The following is a 24279-nucleotide window of genomic DNA, read 5'->3' on the forward strand; positions in this document are numbered from 1 at the left end:
AAAGCAGCTATAGCTGAGTTAAAGCTTAAAGCAGAACAACGTAAGTCTGGATTTTCATTTATTTTCTATTTTTTTAACCTATACAAGTACAGTAGCACATACTGAGACATATTTACAGCCAAGGTGGTAATGTTGTGGCTCCCAGGATGGTTTGATTTTTGTTGAAAGGATAAAATGACTCTTTTAAAATTTGGGCTGCCGACCCCTGGGCTTAGCTGATCGACTGCCTGTGGGGTAAGTAATCAATATCAATTTGATTCTTCACCTACCAAATCCTTTAAATAGGCCTCTGCCAAGTTTACAACAGTGTTAAAAATCAAACAAATGCCCCTCATTTTCATTTTGCCTCATCAGTACCCTAAAATCCTAACCTAATATAGGCATGACACGACTAAACAATGACACAACTTTTGAGGTCTGTTAGTCCATTTGTCATAAATGTTCACACAAATGTTGTAAACAATTTTAAAAGGCTTTAAATACAAAGTGACAACATGCTAAAATGAATTTACTTATGAATTAGCAGAGCTGTGGTTTATGCTATTGTGGTAAATTTGGGGAAAATAAATTGCAACAATTGAAAAAAAAAAAACCCTCATTAACATCATACTGTACACTGCATTTTATTTTCAAAGAAAAAAAAATATAACTTCAATAAATATTGCAGAAACATCATCATTACAGACATACAAATATGGATTCCAACATTCAAAAAAGGTCGCTATACAGCTAACACAAGGTTTTAATCAGGGCATATACCTGCAACACTGCCTGGGAGAACTGAGGCACCAATGAGAGTAGTTTTAACAGATGACTCCAGTTTAATAAAGAAATTATGATTAAGAGTAAACGGAGTTGCAGTGAAGGTTGTGTTAGGTTATGAACCGGCTGAGCTTTTGGCCAATGCCTTGGAAAATAAGAATTCCACCATCTCTGATTTACAGTACCATTTCATCCGGTGAAAACTTTCTTTTTGATGTGGACTGGGATTCAAACTCAAAATTCAATTCAAAATGTATTTGACCATTTTATTCCAAGAGCAATTTACCTTCACAACCTCTCCAACAAATCGGTATGACTATCAATCTTGCAGGTCCTTCAGCTATCAGCACCAGACGAGGATGCACTCATTTCCCCCGGCCAGCTGTTTTTTTCCCAATTGCTGATATGGGCCAGGGTCAGCGTATTGCATAGCTGAGATTACTCTCTAGCAGTTCCAAATGCTGATGGATTATGAAGAGGTATTAGGAACTCTCCTTGTACCGAGTCCAGCAATACTGAAGCCCCAGGCCGTGATAACAAACACATATGGAGGCACCGGAGTTGAGGCTTCAAAACAGTACTAATATCTGGATCCATGCTACCAGGTCTGTTGATATGTCCTCAAGCCAAGAACTACCAGAACTACCACCAACAACATAATCAAACACTGAAGACCGCACACAAGCACAAGAGTCCAAACACGAAACCTCGCGGCTACGACTCTGAAGCTTGACTTCGACACTTCTTTGGCTTTTTCAAAATAAGAAAAAAGAAAAAAGAAAGAAAACCACAAGAACAGCTAATGATTTGAGGTTAGCATCTCAACATGTATGGCTGGAAACATCAAGAAGCTTCCACCTACGGACACAAAAATATCTGAGCAGTTCATCAAGGCAGTAACAAGAACATGGAAAAAACAATAACAAATAAAAAGGCAGGTTTAGCCACAGTGTTTGTGTCACATGGTTTCTCCATTTAAGTGCCTTCTGTTGTCTTGTCTTCTGCGAGAGACGTCCAATGTGACTTTCCTTCAAACGTCTTTTCACATTTTCCTTTTGACTACAAAATATGCAACAACATACACATTCTCCACGAAGGTCCTCGACCTGGACTTCAAATATCGTGCCGTTTCCTTGAGCTGAGAGAAAGAGGACTGACTAATGTCACCATGCTATCCTCTCCCTTCAAGTTATTTGAAAATTCTTTTCAGAGTTCCAAGCACCTGCATTAGCGTGAGCTTTGCAAGAAGTTTCTCCAGCGTTTGGTGCTTTTCTTCTATTCTGTTCTTGGCTAGCTTAATTCAGGTGGGGCAGAATGGGCCAAAGTAGAGGACATAAAGTGCCAAGACATCATCCTTCAATCCTCACTGCTTATTTGAGCGGCTCTAGAGGGTGAAGGCGGCCATGTCTCAACCCCCTTGTCCTCACCTCCAAAGCTAATGTAAACCACATGGTCTCCAGGCCGCTCACATGACTGTACAGCTCTTGGCCTTATCTTTCCGCATGTCCGAGTTTACTGCCTCCAGGTAGGGTCTGCTGGGCATGTGGGATGTCCTCTTGGTGGCTCTGGAGGACTTGTGGCGTTTGACGTTCTTGTTGTTCTTGTTGACGCAGGCCAACGTGGCTACGTGGAAGATGTCCCTCACGCTGTTCTCCGACTGCAGCGCAGAACACTCGATGTAGGGGGCTGAAATCTGCTTGGCCATGTTTGAACCCTACACAATGAGAAGAGAAATCATTTTGTTACTATTTTGCCACTTTTTAAGTTCATCAGTGAGCTTAGCACACATATTTTTAATACCTTAAACTTTAGGCTCATTATTCAGTTAGTTATCTTAAGACATACTACTTTCTAAGGACTATGAAATTAGTGCTCACTTTAAATACAGCAAAGTCAGAGAGCACCCTTCATTGATTTGATTTCCAGTCAAATCCAGTCTTTAAGCACTTAGATTATTCATTTGTCAGGAGATATTTCTGAGGAGATTAGATATAAGATAATCCACTTGCATAAAGAAGGAGAACCTCAAAAGAAAATAAGTGAGTTTCCAAAACCGGAGTTCAAATATTAAAAGATGAACAAAGAAGTCACTGATGGACTGACCACCCTAGAGTCCAGACCTCAACATCAGTGAGTGTGTGATTATTTAGATGGTGAGGAGCAGAAAATGCAAAAACAATTTCTAAGACTGACTTTTGGAGGTGTGGAAAAATATCCCTGCAGATATTGACAAAGGCCAAAATATTACCAAATATTAAAAATTAAACATAAGATTCTGTGTAATTTTCTGTTAAATATGTTTTCTGCTTTGTTTCCTCGATCTTGTATTAAATGGCCATTTTGACTGGAAATAAAAAAGGGAGTCTCTAAACTTTACACATTTTGTACTGGAATATAGATACTATTATATACAATTGTACTGTTGTATATATACCATTATACACTATATAATTTGTAGAGTATATATACACTATTCTGATAATACCATTTTGCACTGTACAGTATTGCACTGTTTGTCACTTCAGTATTTGTCTACATTGTTTGTCCTGGCGTTTTTGTATTGTTGTGCATTCCATGCATAAGAACAGTGAGTGGGCTTTTGATTATGTTGTATTGTTATTGGTATTAACATGATGACAATAAAACTGAATTGAGCTGAACTGAATTAAATGATGGAAATGTAACAGCCACTCACCTGATCATATGACACTGGTGTCTGCCTGTGATTTGAAAGTTCCACTAAGGTGGTGAGGTCTGTGCGCAGGTCTGACTTACATCCCACTAACAGCATCTTGGTATTGGGGCAAAATTCTTGGATTTCTCCTTTCCACTGCAGAGGGAAAAACATTTAGATAAACAAAGCGGTTTTCATTTGGTGTTGAAGACAATAAAAAAGTCTTGGCTGCTGTCTACAAGAAAGACCCATACTTTTCTTTTGTAGACATTATTTCCGTACTCTTCAATACTATTAGTACTATAGTATTGTACATAATCAGGGATGTGAAATAGTAGCGGGTGGTTTATCTTCTGGGGTTTTGGGGTTAGCCTTAGCCGAACAAGGCCACCACAGCGATTGCCTCGCTTCTGTTTCATGTAACGTAATTTTCCATTCCACCTTAAATGGAGCAATAGTTACATTCTGGTACTTATACAGCTGTTTAAGGTGGAACAGGAATCTGACGAATAAGCAGCCAACTTCAGCCTTGTATAAATTAAGACATCAAATGCAGCTGAGATACTTTCTCACAGATAAATGAGAAAACTGAATTATCATCAGACTGATATTACAAACTAGAGGCCTGTTTACTGCAGAGAGGTCTACCTGATCCCCAGGCATATATACCCACACAGTTCTGTCCACTACCATCATATTCATTCTCAGTGAAACCACAGGTCAAACTGCAACTGACCACACCAAAACTCCAAGCCAAGTCTCTGAGAACAAATGCAAACTGACTCTTCATTTTCCTGCTTCAAATCTGTGTGAACCCACTGTTCAATTTCAGTGAATTGGGGGGGGGGTGGGGGGTGGGGGGGGGGTGCAACAGTTCATTTTTAAAAGAGATTTTGATTCAAGAATCATTTGCTACAAACCTTCTTCAGCACACTGTCCAGGGTTTCTGGTCGACTGATGTCGAAACATATGAGGACCGCGTCTGAGTCGGGGTACGAGAGGGGCCGCACGTTGTCGTAGTAGGGTGAGCCTGTGGAAACAAAGGATGCACCAATGTCAGTCAGTGATAACACCTACAGGTCTGTCAGGGAGGAAACTTAGTACAGAATATTTACATGTGAAACACTTTTAACCTTCATAAGATTCCTCAGATGTACAAAACTGCTTCCACAAAGGGCCCAAATCCTACACTTTTCTTGTATTTAATTCCTTCCTTGAGACCCGTTTATGATGTTTGTGTTGGTTTATGCAACAATTATTTGTTTTTGCATGATCTTATTCCAACCTCTCAAGAAACAGGCTGTTTCAGCCTTTATATACGTATATATGTAATATACAGATATATCGCTCCAAATCTCCAAAATGGTAACTTTACAGGAGAAAAAAAAAACATATTTTACTTTTAATGTAAGTCAATGGAACCAGACGTTTTTCCAAGTCATTTTGGGCCATTTCTTTTGGCCCATTCATCATGATATTTACACACAATGTAAAGGACAACAGGCATTTTCAAATTATTCCAAAAAACTGAAAAACAACAAAAATAGAGATACAACGCTTTCTTCCGACAACAGCGATATGTAAATGACCTCCGTTCTGATTGACTGCCTTGTATTGTGACTCCTTCAAAAAGCAGTTTGGGCAGAAACACACTTCATAACTTCAGCATGAATGGGTGGGGCTAAGCTGCTGTATGCTGAACAGATATGTAAATGTGTTTTCATGCCATCGCAACAATGAATATATCTTTCAGTCTGTGCACTGTATGGACTAGTGAACCATACATTTTAATAACATTAGCAAAGTTTATATACTACTTCATACCTTTTAATAATAAAAAAGCTATGAAAATTTCATGGAAAGACTATTTAGAACAAGCACCTTACCACCACTTTGGAGGAAAAGGGGACCAAAATTCTACATAATTAAACGGTTGAGATATAAACAAAGTAATTCAGAGTGGTTTGGTGTGAAATGCTTCGTTCTAGAGAAACTTACTGAGGTTTGAGAATTGTGGTGGTGATCCACCACTAAAAGCTCCTTCACAGAAAGTTATTATATAAAATGGTTAGATATGCTGCCTGATGTCTTTATTTTATGATAGTTTTCTGATAAAGTTTTGGCTTAAAATGTATTTTAATCCATTTTTTTAAATCAGTTCATGGTAGAGGGACACATACAAGGCTTTGTAAGGCAAAATAGCCCCCATAGAAAACTTACCGTTTCAGATTTATGACCATTTTGCCATCGTCAACATTACATGTAGATTCACTGGTGGTTTTGGATAGTAAATACAATGGCTATATTTATGTTGTAGATGTGGCGACCCCTGCTTCCTATCACCACCACTGTAAAGAAAAGTCTCTACAATGAGCCATTTCACACCAAACCACTCTGAATGACTCTTTTTACATCTCATCCACTAAATTATTCAGAAATTTTGAAAAACTGGTGGAATTCCCCTTTGAGAGTGTATGCCTTTTTAGTCAATCCAAGTGTTTATACTATAGTACTTCAGAAATACTTGACAGGCATTCTTGCAAGTTCACTTCTTGGCAGGGTCAGCCTCTGTCTGGACAGGTCATTAATCTTTCTCAGAATTGCATCAGAACCTCAGGAAGCCCATAAAATAATAATTTAACTAACATCTCAACTCTTCTGTCTCTCACTTTTCCTACTTATAAAAACTCTCGCAGGCCAAACAAGGACAAAAGAAGATGTAAGCCTGTTATTCAGAGTAAGGCTTAACGAACGTAGGTTCCTGAAGACTTTGTAATGTGAGAAAATACAGCAATAAGGCAGTAAACCCGCCGCATACCAGACTTTCCTTGGGTTGTGGTGAAGAGTTTGACGTTATTGAGGTTTGCCCCGTAGCAGTGAGGATACAGCCAGACTTGCATATTTAGCCACCAATTTAAGTGGCAAAATGTCCGTTTAAGAGACATTTGGGTTGAACAATGGCCTTGGTCTCAAGAAATAAAATGAATATGTCAGTTAGGCCTACTTTCCATCAGCCACCCTCAAAATTCTTCTCATGATTAGAAGAAACCCCTTAACCCACATGCACAGAAAAAAACAAAGCTCAGTCAAAATGGACATTAAGCAGAACACATATTTAACAAAAACCATCTATTTAACACAGAAGCCTCAACAACTCATTATAATACTATCATTTTCAGCATTTACTGTGTTCACCCTTTGCCTTTACTGCCCTTGCTTTCAGTTTTTAAAAGAAATTTACAGGGGTATTTTTCCACACCTCCAAAGTTCTTCTTAAAAGTTGTTTTAGCGTTTTCTGCTTCTCATCATCCAAGTAATCACATTCAGTGATGTTGAGGTCTGGACTCTGGGGAGGTCAGTCCATTGTTCTGAGAACACCAGAAGCTTCCTTGTTTGATGTGTCTGTTTCCTTTTCTCAATAAGAGCTTCTTGAACAGCTACACATCCTTTCAGACCCATAGTGCTGAGTCGTCTTCTCACAGTGGAAGGATGGACAGAAACACCTGTGGATGTTTTCAGATCTGAAGCAGCTTGATTTTCTCCTCTTTCTCAAAGATGAAAGCTTTAAGTGCTGTTTATCTGATGGGGACAGTTTTGCTGATCTACCAGCTCTTCCAGGTGGTTGTTAGGATTTTCTCTGCAGCTTTTAATCATTTTTGAACTCCAGTTTTGGAAACTCCTCTTTTTTCCACTATTTTTCCATTGAAAACTCACTTTGGTGAGTGGATTATTTCTAATCTCCCCAGAAATATCTCCTGAAAACATGAACAGCTTGCACTTAATGGCTGGGAATGAAACAAATAAAGGGTGTTCTCTGACTTTTGCACAGTATTCTCTCCCATTAGTAAAAAAAAAAAAGAAGGCACTTAAATGCTTTTGCGTCACGAATAATATCTGAAAACTTAATCTTCCCAAATTGGAATGCTGCCCTAATGCCAGGAATCTGCGGAATTTGTTTTTTTCCGCCGCTTAGACAGCACGGCCGCTGGGAATTCCTTTGTAAACTCCTTTGAAAGACGGAGGTCTTCTCCTCGTACCCACAAACACTACACAAACACTCCTTTGGGAGCGGGGAGGTGTCTGGGTGCTTAATCATTTCTGTCAGGAGCACAAAGCAAAGATATACACGGTCCATAAGAGTCAAGGACACAGACTGTGCGAGCCTCTGTGAGAAACAACAACTAGAAAAGGCCTTTTTATGGAGGTTTAACCACCTGAACTGCCTGTATTTCCAAATAACTTACACAGTCTGATACAAAGATGCAAAGCGCTCTAAGCGAATCCTGCCTCCCACTATTCTCCAGCCTTGCTGACAGAGGCAGAAGTATAAAAATGTTCTAGTTTGCTTGACAAGCATGTTTTCCTATCCAGCAGCTCTAAGAGCTACATTAAAGATGCGAGAGTCAATGTGCCCAACATCAGAAGATATGTTTGAGCAATTATAGAGTGGGTTACGCTCTAGTTTGCTTCTAAATGCAAGCTGATGTGCTTGATTTGAGAGCTGAAAAACGTTTAAGGGTGGATGCATCAAATACATAATAAATACAGCATTTAAATTCTGAATATTTTACAGCATTTAAGCCTATTTATTTGGGCTGTACAGTTCAAAAAGTAGTGCTGGTCTGAATAATTTGAATACTCAAGTATTCATTTGTTATAGTGGTATTAGTTTTCAAAAGCTTCGTTTTTTTACATCACAAAAACTGTAGCCAACAATAAATGTCATCAACAAAGGCCTTTAGATAGCACAATTATTGTTAATATAAAAACAAATAAATAAAAAAAGGTGTTTTTAAAACACTAAGAATAGTCCACCATCACAAATATCCAGCCAACAGCCTCCTGTGACCACTAATGAAGGACTAGAGGATGACCAATACAAACTGTGCAGCAGCAGATGAGCTATCGTCTTTGACTTTACATCTACAAGGTGGACTGACAAGGTAGGAGTGTCTAATAGAGTGGACAGTGAGTGGACACAGAGTTCAAAACTCCAGCAGCACTGCTGTGTCTGATCCACTTGCACCAGCACAACACACACCAACACACCACCACCACGTCAGTGTCACTGCTGAGAATGATCCACCACCCAAATAATACCTGCTCTGTAGGGGTCGTGTGAGGGTCCTAACCTTTGAAGAACAGGGTCAAAGGTGGCTACCAAAGTATGCAGAGAAACAGATGGACTACAGACTGTAACTGTAGAACTACAAAGTGCTCCTATGTGGTCAGTGGAGCTGATAAAATGGACAAGTGTGGATGTAAGGAGGTGGTTTTAAAGTTATGGCTGATTGGTGTACTTATAAAAATTCTTCTTGCCAGTTTCTGAATCCTTTTATGCTGCAACTGCTGCTTCCTGAGTTTGAAGAGACGGTAAATAATCCTGGTGGGACGACAATAAAAGGGCGAGGCCTACCATTTGCTGTGCACACAATCAGATCCAAAGTGGTTGAAAATTGTAGAGCAATCTGAACTATTTCAAGATGAGGTTTGTTTTCTCCTCAAAGAGCGCGCTGCCTTTACAGAAGACAAAGTGGACGTCAAGTGTCTTCAGATGCCATTTGCAGATACTAAATATTTAGCACTGGCTTCTGGACAGCATAAATGTTTCGTCCCAGCCTGCCACTTACAAAGATGTGCGAGTGTTAGCTTAGTAGCCTCAACTTTCCACAATCATCAAGTCTCCACAACAAACTCAGAACAAGGGATAAAAACAGGCTCAAAACTTTTGTTGCTTGTATACAGTCATGCAAACCATCATTCAGGACCTGAGGTGACTGAGGTCGTGCTCATCCTGTTCAGCGCAGGAATCTCTGGAGAACCTCCTGCAGAAATCTCCAGTTCCCTGACCCATGACCTGGTGTCGTCTTTCACTGTGGGTTTCTCACCACCGTGAGCTGGGAATGGATGGCGCGCTCCGATGGAGGGTTCCACAAAGTGGGTTAAGTTGCCATTTTGAACAGGAGATGCCTCAAGAGAGCGCTCCAAGCACTCTGAAAATGTCAGGGGGATGGGCATTATGCTATAATTAGCCAGAGGCTGCCCTCTGTGACAACCTACTTTTGGATTGGTGGAGCCAGTTCAATTCCAATTCCCCATTTCCCATCTTTCTCCAGGCAACTACATAGTATTCACTAAACACCATACTAAAAGGGAGTAAATGTAATCAATGAAGGGCACTATTTTTAACGCTTAGGTGCAAACCCACCATTAAAATTGATCGTTTTAAACCACTGTGGTTGAGATCATGTCAATTCATGTCCTGTCCAGTCACCTCAAGTATTTCTGTGGAAAAAAAACTCTTCAATTTAATTCAAACAACTATGTAAAATTCCACAGCTTTGCTCCAAGAAGTTTGTCCTATTAGGGTATAAATGGCATCGTAAATATTGAGTTTAACTGCTTGAAATATTAACTGGGTTGAAATATTGACTGTGTATAATTACAACAATGCAAACAGTTATTTTAACTAGTTTTATGATAATAAAGGCCCTCAACAGGTTCATATATTCAAGGATGTACGTGTTAGGTCTTTTTTTTTGTAATATAATCTGTCAGTTTTCAAAATGATCTTTTCAAAGTGTAGGTTTGTATGTAGTATTTCAACAGTTCTTACATATTTGTGTGTTATTAATGTCTAAGTGCAATTTAAAGCTACAGCATAGGTTCAAAATGGCTTCATAGCTAAAAATCTACATTATAGGCCTTTTTGACCTCTTCCTTTAAACTTTTTCTTAAGTAAGGAAAGTTATTTCTGATTAAAACATAATAAAAACTTGAGAAGTGCTCTGAGGTATCTGTGATTTAATATTCATTTATGTATATAATATGATAAATATTAAACAGCAATTAAGAAAATACTACATTTACAAATTAAATGGCTCTAGAAAGTCTGTTTCCTGTTTTGAGAGGTAATATGTTCTAGTATTTCTAAAAAAAATTACTTTTTAGACTAAACCTTTTAGTTTTAAAACTTCTTGGAGCATACTGTTGAAATTTTGCATGCTTGTATAAACTACATTTAAGTTTTTGCTTGAATTTTTTCATGGAAATCCATGATGTGATCAGACAGAGCCTAGATGAGCTGGTGTGGAATGACCCACAAACAGCTGGAGAAACAGCTGCACATTTAAGGTTAAAAACACTCCATCAAGAAATCCTACGTTTAAAGGATTTTAACAGAGAACCTTCCCGTATTGCCTAAAGCTCTTAATATAGTGGGTAAACAAAGCACCTGAAGCATACAGCTCCAATGATTGAGACTTCTTATCACAAGAGAGGAGGACGAGAACGGAATTTGCCTCACTTTTTTGAAATATAGAAGTTTGAACATGTAAGCATTGTAAATGTTTCAAAGTTTACCATTCACTACCCAGTGTAAGGGGACCATATAGGAAACTAAGCTGCAAAAACAGCCTATTTTGAATTCAGTGTTTCTGTGATGTCACAAGAACCCATTCCTTTTTTATATATCCACCTATTCAGCCTACAGAAATCTAGCCCCGCCCACTCACATTGAAGTTATAAGGAGAGTTTCAGGTCTGAGTGCTTTTTGAATGAGAATACAGAAAAGACCATCAGAACAGAGCTGATTTACATATACCAGTTTCCAGTCAGAGTTTGGAAAATGGTCATTTTTGACCATTTCTTGTTCATGAAACCACACAAAAATGTTAGCAGAAGGTTTTTTTGGTGCTTTTTTTCCAAAAAGGTTCTATACAGAACCATATACAACACATTCTCCATCACTTCACAATACAAAGAACCATTTAAGCATGAAAGGGTTTTATATAGAACTCATGGTTCTAAATAGAACCATTGCCTTTACTAAAGACCCCTTGAAGAACCATCTTTAAGTGTATACCACAGGTTTAAAGGGTGTAATTATCTTGCGTATCCATTTCACAGTGGCTCATTTGCTTAACACTGTGACATTGTTAAGATTCAGCAGCTATGAATATTCACAAAGGTCCCTTACAGTGCCTGACTGATAACAAGTAACAAGTGATAAAGGATATCAGTCTTTACACTGTTTTGCTCACAGTGGGTCAGAAAAACAGCTGTTGCAAAAGGTGTTTAGGTGACCTCACCTCATTGTGTTCCTACCATTCTCCTTCAAAGCTGAAGGACAGTTAAAAGGACACTCTGGCCAAAGTGAGACACTGTAATCTGTGGTAAACATGTCTACATGTCTCCTCAGTAGTCTGTAGTAGTGAAATTTTCCAGTTTAAAGACTAGAAAAACCCCTTATGTGATGTATCCTGAAGGTGGGAATAATTTTGGAAAAGCAACTGCTTCTTTGCTAGCTGGTGGCTAATGGTACCACTATAAAACTAAATATCTTATTGCAGCAACTGCAACTGTGCTATCTTTCTTCAAATCATCATCAACAGAATGGAGAGAATGGATTACTCATATGAGAGAAATCACATTGAGGAGGACAACAAGCTAAAAGCTAACGTTAGCAAAGCAGCTACGTGGATAACTAGCTGCCTTACCTCAGCTTGGCTTCTTATCTTTGACTGAAAGGGTAAAAACAACGTCTTTGTGAACTGAATGAAAGTGAAATTGCTGTTTAATTTGACAATTTTGTAAAACAAGAGAGGTAAGAGTTACAAAAATGCTAGCTCGGTTGTATTTATTAGCATATGGAGCAGGCTAGGCTAGCAGTCAGGACTGAATGACACTACAAGGATTCCCAATGACTGTTTGCTGTATTTGCCTAAACTGTGGTGAATGAAAACATGAAAATCATATAAAATGGAGATTCTGTCAAACCAGTTAGGCTGAGGGATACAGTGCTATGCTACGCTGTGCTGCATGTACATTAAACTCTAGTTTTAGGCTAGAATGCTCCTTAACAGGAATGTCAGGAACACACTGGGATGAAGACAAAGGAAAAAAAGGTGTTTACGTGGACTCAGTCCTGTCCTGAGGGTCATCTGCCTCTTCAACAGAAAGCAAATGAAAAACTGTGCCAAGACACTGTTTACCCTGAAGCTCTACCCATTCCAGATTCCCAAAGTTTGAGATTGACGTGACATATGCGATGAGGTAAGCACTTCCTCGGCATGCGCTTGTGTGTACACGCTATCTGTGTTTGTTGGCCGCGGTCCATTTGGCCAAGTTTCCTGCCGGAGGGGAGGCCTGCGGTATTACTAAAATCAGCTGGGAGGGGGGCGCAGGTCAAACGCAGGCAGAGTTTGCTGTTCTGGCCCCCTCCTCCGCTCCAGACAGGCAGCTTATGCAGCTGCTGGAGTCAATCCATTCTGCAGTGGAGTACAGTCCAGACTTCCAGCTCGTATACTGCTATCTCGCTCTATAAGCTATATGCCAGTGGTTCCCAGTCCTGGTGCTGGTGTCTTCCCAGTTCTAATGAACCTCACAGCGAGGTTTCGGCCTAAAACGCATTTTCTAAAATCCATTCAAGATAGAAGTGTTTGCAGGGTGTTATGAGGCAAAATAGTCCCCCAAAAAACTTATTATTTCAGATTTAACACTATTTTACTATCAACATTCTATATAAAAACTCAGAAAACCTATGTAGGTTCATTGGTCATTTTAGATAGTGAATAAAATGGCTATATTTGTGTTGTAGACATGGCGACCCCTGGTTCCATCAGCACCACTGTAAAGAAAACTGAGTCTCTACAATGAACCATTTCACACCAAATCACTCTGAATGGCTTTGTTTACCTCTCATTTTGAAACACTGGAGGAATTCCTCTTTAACAACACCTACCTGAATTAAAACGGGTATATTAAAACAGGGAAAATGCGCATTGTGGCGGTCAGGGGTACTCCAGGACCAGCATACGGACCCACTGCTATAAATAATACAATTGCAACTCAAACTGGTGGTAAAATTGCTAAAGAATTTACAATTTAATAGGCAAACAAGAGTCCAATAAGAAACTAATTTAGACGTGTGATTTATAAGTTCTTCTAAAAGTGATAATTGGAATTGTGAGGCTATTCCCTGCTGGTTCTGCTGAAATGCCAAAGTAATGACACATCTGCTGAGCACATCCAAACTGTCCGTGTGATCATTAGAAAAGTACTAATCCTTGAGGGAGGCTGCTCAGGGGAGTTATAGCTTTGGGGCATGTTGAAAAGAGGTGGAGAGGCTTTCTGCCTGAAGATTTAAAGCTGAGTGTCACAGAGCATCGCAGGCATTCCGGAGAAAGGAGAGTCACCCAGCGCCTCCTAAATAAGGGCCGTTTCATGGGCTTGGTCAGCCTCTCAGATGACCTCATATATTCAAATCTGTAGTAAGCAAAGGTTCCTCGTGTCCATCGTGGGTGAACTGCTCCAGTTTGTGTATGCTCTGCTGTTCTTTGAATTAGACCACATTTGCAGATCTTCTACACAGAGTGAATTACCGAGAAGAAATTTTAGGTGGTATGAGAAGCTTCTGGGAGGCTAAGGTGTGCCCTCAGCTCTGAAGAAACCAGATGTGAGACGTTTCGGGAGAATGCTAAATTGAAATTCCACTGATGTTTCAAATTTTCTTCATAATTCAATGGTTGAAATGTAAACAAAGTCGTTCAGAGTGTTTTGATGTGAAATGGCTCATTGTAGAGGAACTCACTGATTTAGATTTCCTTACAGTGGTAGTGATAGGAACCAGTCAACACAAATATAGCCATTTTATTTACTATTCAAAACCACCAGTGAACCTACACTCTTCTGAGTTTTTATATGTAATGTTGATTATGGTAAAATAGTTATAATTCTGTTTTTTGGGGACTATTTTGCCTCACAACACCCTGCACGTACCCCTCGGCCATAAATACATTTTTAAGAATGCACAATTAGATCAAAATCTTCTCAAAACTATCACAAAACAGTGTATTCATAACCATTTCCTTTAATAACTTTCTGTGAGGGAGCTTTTAGAGGCATTAAACGCTTCAGACGTCTGGTTCCCATCACTACCATTGTGAAAAACACAGACGTTTCATCAAGTCACTCTGAATGACTTTGTTTACAGTGTTAAATTTACATGTATATATTTATCCAGAAATAATAGTGGAATTCCCCTTTAGTATGTATCACTGAGTACTACAACAATCCCCACTCCTTGGGCTTGGGAGGGTGGAATTCATTAGAGGGGAAAAAATCTTACCTGAAGTGTCCCACAGACTGAGCTCAGTTCTCTGAGAGTCGATTTCAAAGCTGGCCGTGTAGTTCTCAAACACGGTGGGGACGTAGTTCTACAACACACACAAAAACACACAATAAACGACAATAACAAACAGAGGAAAATACTAGACAACCTAAAATATTAATCTTATTCAGAAACTACATGAGTGTAGAAGAGCTACACCAGAAAGACTGTTAGTTTCCACAGTTTACATACAATACATACAATATGAGGAGAAGGAGAAGTCCACCAATTTTTCTAAATTTCTGTTAAGCTGTAGAAAAGGTCATTCAGAGTGGTTTGATGCGAAATGCTCTATTCTAGAGAAACTTAGAGCCAGAATTGTTCACAGTGATAGGAACCAGACGTCCACCTCCTTTTTTTTCAGCTTTGCCACTATTTTATATCATCAACACTACATCTAAAAACTCAGAAGATATGTTGTAGTAAATAAAATGTGTTGGAGACATCATGCCTTCTGGTTCCTACCACCACCATTGTAAAGAAGTTTTTCTAGAATGGTGCATTTTCCCTCAAGCCACTTTGTTCACATTTCAGTGATTGAGTTATGCAGAAATTTTAGCAAAAATTGATGGAACATTTCACTTAAACAGAGTAATATCCACTGGAGCTGGGCGATATGGCATATATAAGTTGGACAACGTAGAGCCACGTTTTAAAAACACTATGAAAAACTATAAACCAGGCTACAATGATTTGTCTTCAACATTATACATACATACAACATTATACTGGCCAAAATCCAATTATATAGAACTAATGATGCTCTCATTTAAGCAAACATGCAATTAGGAAAGGCTTATTGTGACTAAATTTATCACAATAACGATAAACACTGTCATATTGCCCAGCCCTAAACTAGTTAAACTGAACAGTGTGGACAGTAAAGTTACTCCATATTCAAATGAAACACTCACAATAATAATAACCCACCTCTGGAAAGCAATCTTTAGCAAAAACGTGCAGAAGAGCCGTTTTCCCACACTGACTGTCCCCAATCACCACAATCTTACACTTCACACTCTGACTGGCATCCATTCCGGACACTGCAGGGAGCTTCTGACTGTCCTTCATTGATTTCAGCAATAAATCCCTTCAGAAACCGAGATGAACGTCAACTCCAGCGGAACACACATGCAGCATCCCTCGGTCAGCTCGGTCCAGGTTCTAACAGCGCTTCTCCTGGTTCTCCCGGGTCTGCTCTGCCTTCATCTCAGCACTGGGGCACCTCCGAGCTGGCAGCGTGTCTTCTAGTGTGTTTGGAGGAGCACATGCCACGAGAGCTCCAATAGCCACTCACTGATCTGCCCGAGCCTCCTCCTCCTCCTCCTTTCGCCCTTATATGCGTTATCCGCTGAAAGAGCGCCCTCTTTTGGCAGAAATGCTTTTAGGCGTTCAACGGCTTGCCTGACCACCATGTTTGTATTCCTCACTTTGTGGGGTCTTTCCATTGGCCACGAGCCACATAACGTAGACATAAGCGTGTGTTCCAGCGTCTCGTACACATTCGGTCCCCATAAAGCGCTAAATACACGACCAAATATACCCACACACAAAACGAAAGGAAAACTGACGAGGAAAAAGTACCGTCTTCTGCAATTATGGCCAAGTGTGGAGGGAAATGTAGCCTGGTTTTTCTCACCGTGGATTTCCCTTAAGTTACTTTCCTCAGTATTTTCGGGAAAGCAGCAGACTGAAAGTGAAAACCTGATCCTAAAAATGTACATACAGAACTGTGTAGAAGTCAGAGACCACCCGTTTACAGCCAGCACGACCATTAAGGGCCATTTCTCTGCTGAAAACAACCATAGAAATCATTGAAAGTTAAGTTTCTGTTGGTTTCTGCTGGCGTCCAATACTCAGTAATGGTATTCTATGTTTTCCTGAGGGCTTGTTAACTTTGTGGAAAGGATTGTGATGGTTTAACAGATTCATTTGATGCTTTCCTAATGGGGGCCTACAGGAAACTAGTGGTCTCTAAGGGTGTTTTCACATATAGTTCTTTTCAAATGAGCCAAACTGAGTTCTGTTGAAGTGAACCTGAAAGGGAAACAACTGTGAATGACCTCAGTTCTTTTTGTGTTCACAATGTAAGTGAACTATGAAGAGGGCTCAGTTTTCTTTGTGGTCCTTTTTAGCGCGGATGAGATCTCAGACCACTTCTTGTTAAACAAAAGAGTTTTGCAAAGTACTGTGTATTGTATAATTACACAAATGTGCTCTAATAAATATGTAATCAGCATATTCACCTCTTAAACAGCAGGCATATCATTGAGGCGTCAATCTTAGCAACTACTATAAATTATTCAGCAACTACTATGTAATCAATATGTACATATGCTGTGCAGTTATGAGCGTGGAGTATGTAAAGAGGACTTCCACCTATTTTTTTCCATAATTGCTGCATAATTATATGGTTAATTCAGAGTGGATTGGTGTGAAATGCTACATTCTAGATGAACTTACTGAGTCAGAATTGTTCACAGTGGTGGTGATAGGAACCAGACGTCTGAAGAGTTTAATGCTAAAAGCTCCTTCACAGAAAGTTACTAAAAGAAATGATCACTAATGCTAATGTACTGCCTGATGACTGAGACATTGCATTATAGTTTTGAGAGGAGATTTTTGAGCCAAAACAATTTCTTTTTTAAATCCATTCATGGCAGCAAGTTACATGCAGGGTGTTGTGAGGCAAAATAGTCCCCAAAACAAAGAAAATTGATTTTTTTTATTTTTGATCAGATGCCAGATGTAGCACTGTTTTATCATCACCAATATTACAAGTAAAAACTCAGAAGACATGTGTAGGTTCACTGGTTGTTTTGGATAGTAAATGAAATGGCTATATTTGTGTTGTAGACATGGCGACCCCTGGTTCCATCAGCACCACTGTAAAGAAATCTGAATCTCTACAATGACCCATTTCACACCAAACCAATGACTCTGTTTACATCCCAGTGACTGAACTGTGAAGAAATTAAAAATAGTGTAGTGTTCAAATGTAGACCCTCTGATAGATTTTTAAAGGTGTACTCCATCATTTTTCAACCTAATCTATATTTGTTGCATCTGTAGCATATATTTGATTACTATGGACAATCATTTTGTCGGGTTTTTCCTGAAAAGCACAGAAAATCAGTTAACATGTAATAGAAGACTAGAATGTGCAGATGCTGAAGTAATGCTCCAAGTCAGTGGACTAGGAGGATTTTACAGGGAAAGTATTGTCCATGGCAACTGACTATACGCTACAGGTACATCAGAAAGAGATTAGGCTGAAAAATGCTGAAATATCCCTTAATATCTGTAAAAACTGTTGAAGTGAACCAGGTTTCCATACAGGCAGTAGGTTAGCAGGCCTTGCTGGAGTAGCTCGACATAGTTGACACTAATCCTGCCGTTCGTTTCAGAGACGGTGACAGTATGACAGGACGAGTTTGTTAACTTTGCCCTGCGGCCTTTCTGCACAGGGAGATATAATGAGAGACTGGCTGCCTGCCTGGCATCAGCCCAAAAGCCTGCGCTTCATTTACGGCCTTGCCCAGGGGCTCTGCGTTTAGCGCCAACCGCTCTCTGCTCAAACCGGCCATTAACGCTGGCGACCAATTCTAATGATGACTTCCACCAAGCAGTACACTCCTCGAAAGCCCAGCTCTCTAATTATCGAGCGCCGGGCCACCGTGGGCATGTTTGTGCCCTCACCCAGAACGGCCATTATGTTGCCCAAACTCGCAAGGGGAGATAAATAACGGTGGATCTGCGAATCGATTCGCCAGCAACGCGCTTCATGGATCTCATTGATCTGCCGGGTAGAGCCCCAGTGGTGTTGCTCCTCAATAATGGTTAGTGGGACAGCAAAATAGAGTAACAGGATAAAAGACCCTGTAAGTGGCGCCCATCCCCCACCCACTCGGCCTGGCCATCCTGGCCATCCCAAGCTGTTCGGAGTGATGTGTGATTGCTCTGGACGGCTAGAACCGCCGTCATCCCAACAGGACAAAACCGCGATAGATAGACGAGGCGTGTCAGGCAGATGCTGCTGCTCTTTTTCTCCTTTGTCTCAAATTAAAGCAAATGAATCAGGTTATAATTATGACAATATCAGCTGAGTTATCGATCAGAAATATAAACTCTAAATCTTGTCACTATGATTCTAAAGAAATAGTTCAATGCAATTAACTCCTCAATTTTACCACAAATATTTAAAAAAATACGTTGAATGCACAAAATCAGTGGAAGGGCTATTTACACAATACTGAAATATAAACAGTAAAAATACAGCAGTTTTTTAAATTATTATATTTGAAAATAGCTTGAGAATTTTATTTTGGCCAAAAAAATAAGTGCATAAATGCTTAATATATTCTGCGTTCTGTTGTAAACATGCCTATTCGTGATCTACAGCGGTGCCACAGTAGTCCCTACAGTGAGGTTTTTTTAAGCCTTCTGATGATGTATCTTGAAGGTGGGAGGAATTTTTGAAAGCCTACAGCTGCTTCAGGGCAGATTTGAGGGTGGGTGGTCTGGGATTTTTGTCCCTGCTAGCTGGCTAATGCAGAAGGTAGCCAAAAGGTTGCTAACGTTAGTGCTAGGAAGCCAAACGTCTATATATATTTACATCAGTGGCTATGCTAGCAATCAGTATTTTGTATTATGTTATTTATGTTGCATGTTTTTGCAATTCTGTTAGATTATAATGTTCCTGTGTGTTCAGACTTACAGTTCAACCTGTATTGCATTTATTAGCCCAATTCAGATGGGATGAAATGTTGGGTTTCTTTGTGGCATGTGGATATGCTGTACTTGCCTCCCTGCCCCTGCGTGGTTCTCAGATGCCCTAGTACAGAATTTATCTGGTGCCAGGCCTTGGGTGACTTTAATGGTAGCTACAGGTATAAAGCATGAGCCCCCCCCCACCCCCCACCCCCGATAAACTGCTCCAATCCGAAAAGGGTTACAAGGTTACCCCTTAAATGGCAAGGGCAAACCGAGGGGCTCAAAGCTTTTTACACCAATTATAAGCAAATTATACGCTTCTATAATGTAAGAATAGTTGGCCAGTTTGTATTGAAGTCCCTGTTGTTACTGAATGATAATCTTAGTATTTAATAAGCCTGCAGTTTTAAGGAGTTAAAAGGGGTTCCCCAGTATCACAACTATCTATGCTATGACTGAAAAAGGGTGCTGATTATCAGCATGATATTTTTGATGCTACTGATAATACTGTGGGTTGCCAGTAGTATCGGCCGATATATCAGTCAGGCTCTATATTAAATGCAAGAAAGATTTGCCTAACTCAAGAGAATGGATCTAATTGATTTTTAAATTCTGATTATGACAATATTCAAAACAGATGAGGGTTGCGATGAACACATGCGAATGAATATTGACACTTGTTTGTAAAATCTATATTGTGCGTTGAGCCAAAGTGCTGTGGCATAAATGCACCGTCATTCCCTGCAACTAAAGCTTTGTTGCACTGATGACAATGCAACAAAGACTCTCAGCCAGTGGAAACACACACTCACACGCACACACAAGATGCTCTGACTGCCAGGAGCAGATGGACATCTGAATAAAAGAGGGTGCTGTACAAAGGAAAGGGGACAAAAGAAAGAGTGAATGGTCTGGATGAAATGAAGGTGAGTCTGAGAAAAGCATGGAGGAAAACAGCAAATTGAATGGTATTTCCTGCTGTTCAAGGACATGGAGTGCAGTAGACCAGACTCTGACCCACCAGACCTCAGTTACTCAGAGGCATCTCTTACATAACTTTGAAATATTTCACAAAGGAGTATCAAGCTGTCCCATCAAATGCCTCAGCATGGCTAAATAAGGACATGGTGGAAGGTTATGGGTCTACACTCTGGCAGGTGTTGCTAGGGAGTGACTCTGTAGTTAGTAACAGAACATACAGAACAGGACAGAGGTTGTGTGTTATCTCTAATAACATCATGGCTGCGGTTTGGTCCTGGCTGTGATGTGATTTGCGATAACACATGACCTGTACCACTTTAAAATAAAACTGCCCTTATAAAGTGTTCATGAATGGTTTAAAATGAGTTTATGAATGATTATTAATGAGGTCTCAAAGACCTCAAAATCATTTAGAACCATTTACAACACATAAATAAAAAGGGCAACAGTGACCTGTTGTTTGACTAACAGTGAGCCCACCTTCATTTATAGTGTTAAACCTCAGATTTGAATGTTTACTGATCTTCGGCTTCATTGCATTCATATTCTTCAGCTCACTTTTTAATATTGTTTTAACTGCTTATTAATGATTAACAAAGTGATCTAACCATTAACAAACTAATTTTAAACTATTCGTAAACTCTTTATAAGGTTAGTCTTATTTTACAGTGTCACCGAAAAAAGAAAAGCAAAGAAACTCAACTTAAACATGTATTTTTCTTCCACCAAAAAATGTAGTCCCACCACAGCGGCGAACTAAGAGAGCTGGCACAGGTTGATGGTGCCGACTTGGGTTAAATATTGAATGGGGTAAAAAGAGAGAAAACCTTCTGTTCTAATCCAAAGAAAGACGTGAAGGCCTAACAGTCAGATTAGCCACTGAGGAACTGACAGCAGAATCAGCCAATTTTGATTTTCAAAGGGTGGAACCAATTTTGTGAGGAAAAACATTACACCAGGTTCTGTGGAAGTCCTAAATATATCATTTACTGTGAGCACAAGCAGCAGCCTGAAACAATGCGCTTCAGTCAGTGGGAAAACAACTGTGGCTCTATGTCACTGTGACAAACTGCTACGAGGTAAAATAGATGTTAAAATATCTGTTTCAAGCTTCACATAAAACATGGATTGTTTTTTACAAGGTTGAAATGTCTTTGTTTAATTGTGAACAGCCAAAAAATGTTCAGGTGAGTTACTGTTAGCTTAGCGCAAACTTAATACTCCCCAATAGTCCCTTAAGGCTGTTAGCTGAGATTAGCATAGCAATAACACCCAACCTGTTCTAATGCTTTTACAACACTTTTGCACATCAAATAAATCAATAACTGCACTTCAAATAAAACATAGAATGTCTTTTACATGGTTGAAATGTCCATGTTTAATCTTGAATGGTCAAAAAATGTTCAGGTGAGTTGCTGTTGGCTTAGCGTAACCATGCTACTAAATAAGGCTGCTAGCAGAAATTAGCATAGCAATAATACACAACCTGTTTATTTAAATATATACTATATTACATACTTATTTGTGTGTATGTATTAACATTAGCAATTTCTTCCACCAAAAACAGGAGTTTCACCACAGCTGCTAACTAAAAACGTCGCCACAGATTCATGGATGCTGACTTGGGTTAAATACCCAGAGAAGGCGTAACAATTTCTGTAGAATAAAACTCTGTAAGTTAATATAACAACTATAAGATTCAAACAAAACATAGAATGTCTTTTACAAGCTACAAATGTCCACATTAAATCTACAACAGCCCAAAACAATCTTCATATGAATCACTGTTAGCTTAGTGCTAACATACAACAAAAGTCCCATAATGGTGCTAGCAGAAATTGGCTTTATTGTAGTGCTGTTTTCTTCCTCATTGAGTTTTGACTCTTATGGCCTGAACTGCATACCTAGCTCTGATAGTCACTGAAGTTCTGGTGTTAAGTTCAGTTAAGTAGTGGCGTTTTTCTCTGTCGTAGAAGACCAACCTGCCAGGCAGATGGAGGAAACAGCGCTATGCGCAATTTCACAACCACGGCTTTTCTAAAGCTCTGCACTAGGATTGGAGATGCTTTGCCCCCTCCCCCCTCTCCCTTTCAGTTTTGGTAGGCCAAAGACTCAATGTTCCCGAGTACTTGGCTCCATGCACGGTTCAGAATTCATAGTCTCCCTCAGATAGACTGCAAGTCAAATGTTATCCTAAGTAAACACTAAATCTTCATTCTGTATCTTTCTTTAGGTACCAGCACTGGCTTTTGTTTCTGGCAGTGTCTGAGCTCAAGGTTAGTTTGGACTCCAACCTATTTGTACTAGCTAGGATACATTCTCTGGATAAGAGCGACTGCTAAATGGCATTAATTTAAATCTTTGCTAATAACTCAATTTTTTGGCTTGTATTTGTTAGTGGATAGTATTTGAAAGTGTACAGCAACTGTTGTTGTCACTTTGCGACCAGTGGTGATACAGACATGGTGAAAAAGCCATACTGTTATCATATGTATTGGGTATATTTACATTCATTTTTCATTTAGCAAACAATGTTTTCCGGAGCTGTGCAATGCAAACAGGTCAGCTGAAGTTCAGATATTTTTGTTTGATTGTTTGATTGTATTGCTGTTGTATTTGTGTGTGTGTGTGTGTGTGTGTGTGTGTATGGTGTGTGTGTGTTTGCTTAGCTTCAAGAGGATTCTGTCCGCTACCCATCATCCGCAGGTCAATGTCTTGAGGTAATCCTTGTAATTCCCTCTCTAAAATTCTGTACTCTGACTCACCTTTCCCGGAAAATCCAACCACACTACGAACTGTACAGACGCAGCTGTGGACAATTAACCTTTCAGTACTTACGATAAATGTTTTCTAAATGTTTTCTGTAGGCCCACGATTTCTTCTTAAGAGCTTAAATTCCTAAAAATTCCAGATTGCGTTAACTACTTCTTAAATATCCATCCTAATACATCTGGTTTGTGCTAGATGAACGATGATCAGATATTCCCTGCCCCAGTACTGTACAGTGGGATAGCATATAAATATGACTACATTGATAAAACGGCATAGTTTTTATTGGACCCCTTTTTTTTACTTAGACGTTATTCACACTTGGTCACATATTGACTGCAAAAGCAGGCTACTGTTCATCAAAATCAAAAGCCCTGCTTATATATTATTTAGTAATGTGTATAAATACAATATACAGTATTCAGATCTTAGATATTTACAAGGATTGTGTTATGATCTATTTAAACCCAATGCATTTATTGATATAGTAATAAGTTAAATATATATTTATTTTCTACTGGGAGGTGTCTGCCCCAAACCATAACCCTAAATTTACACTTTGGAACATAATACTTACTCTTTTTTGCATTTTAGTGTTATTTTGATTGCTTTGAAGTTTACTTTTTAATTAAAAAAAAAAATTAAATTGCTGGCACATGTTTTCAGAGTTTTAGTCGGTAGACGGAGCCTTATTTTAGCCACACCCCTGCATTTTAGAGCAGGAAGTATTGACTGCATCCCTGTCCCTCATGGCCAGATGGTGACCACTTAGACCCCATTGTTTTGAAGTAAATGTGTCCCAAAGCCTGAAGAACTCACTCACTGAGTCAGTGAGGATTGAGAATTAGGAATTGTCAATTCCGGAACACATATTTTCTGCAATTGAGTCAACTTTTTTTGTGTTTTAGTGAAAAATATTATGTTTTTATGTGTGTTCAAATGTTTGGAGCTGTGTTCGCTCGCCTGCTCGTTGCTGGCTAGCATTTCTGAGTGATGCTAAAATTGTCACTACCAAAACAGTCACTACTGAAACATGAGGTAAAGTGTTATGATGGTTTTAGTAGTGCCAAAATGGAATGTTCAATTTTTTAAAATAAAATAAATATGATTAAGGTGTAGGGTCACTATATATATATATATATATATATAATCTTTATGTGGGTGGGTGTGTGTGGTGTATGAAGTGGATCAGCTTTCATCAGCATGCAAC

At 39.3% G+C, this 24279-nt stretch overlaps 1 protein-coding gene across 1 annotated transcript; it reads right to left on the bottom strand.

Annotated features, from left to right (window-relative positions):
- Positions 1-604: 604 nt before the first annotated feature.
- Positions 605-15909, bottom strand: LOC118808394 (rho-related GTP-binding protein RhoE-like). Its single transcript, XM_036571035.1, has 5 exons — positions 15537-15909; positions 14565-14652; positions 4357-4466; positions 3458-3592; positions 605-2476 (listed from the first exon to the last, which is right to left on the bottom strand). The coding sequence occupies exons 1-5, from the start codon at positions 15675-15677 to the stop codon at positions 2228-2230; spliced, it is 723 nt and encodes a 240-aa protein (XP_036426928.1). The 5' UTR covers positions 15678-15909; the 3' UTR covers positions 605-2227.
- Positions 15910-24279: the final 8370 nt, after the last annotated feature.

The sequence above is a fragment of the Colossoma macropomum genome, unplaced genomic scaffold (assembly GCF_904425465.1).
Source record: "Colossoma macropomum unplaced genomic scaffold, Colossoma_macropomum, whole genome shotgun sequence".
Classification (NCBI taxonomy): Eukaryota; Metazoa; Chordata; class Actinopteri; order Characiformes; family Serrasalmidae; genus Colossoma; species Colossoma macropomum.

What these genes read in the sequence shown, in the direction of transcription:
- LOC118808394 (XM_036571035.1), bottom strand. Translation starts at nt 15,677, where the DNA reads ATGAAGGACAGTCAGAAGCTCCCTGCAGTGTCCGGAATGGATGCCAGT. An exon ending in CAGTCTGTGGGACACTTCAG is followed by an intron (nt 4,467 to 14,564) that starts GTAAGATTTTTT and finishes TTGTTTCCACAG; the next exon opens with GCTCACCCTACTACGACAAC. An exon ending in CACCAGTGTCATATGATCAG is followed by an intron (nt 2,477 to 3,457) that starts GTGAGTGGCTGT and finishes CTCATTGTGTAG; the next exon opens with GGTTCAAACATGGCCAAGCA.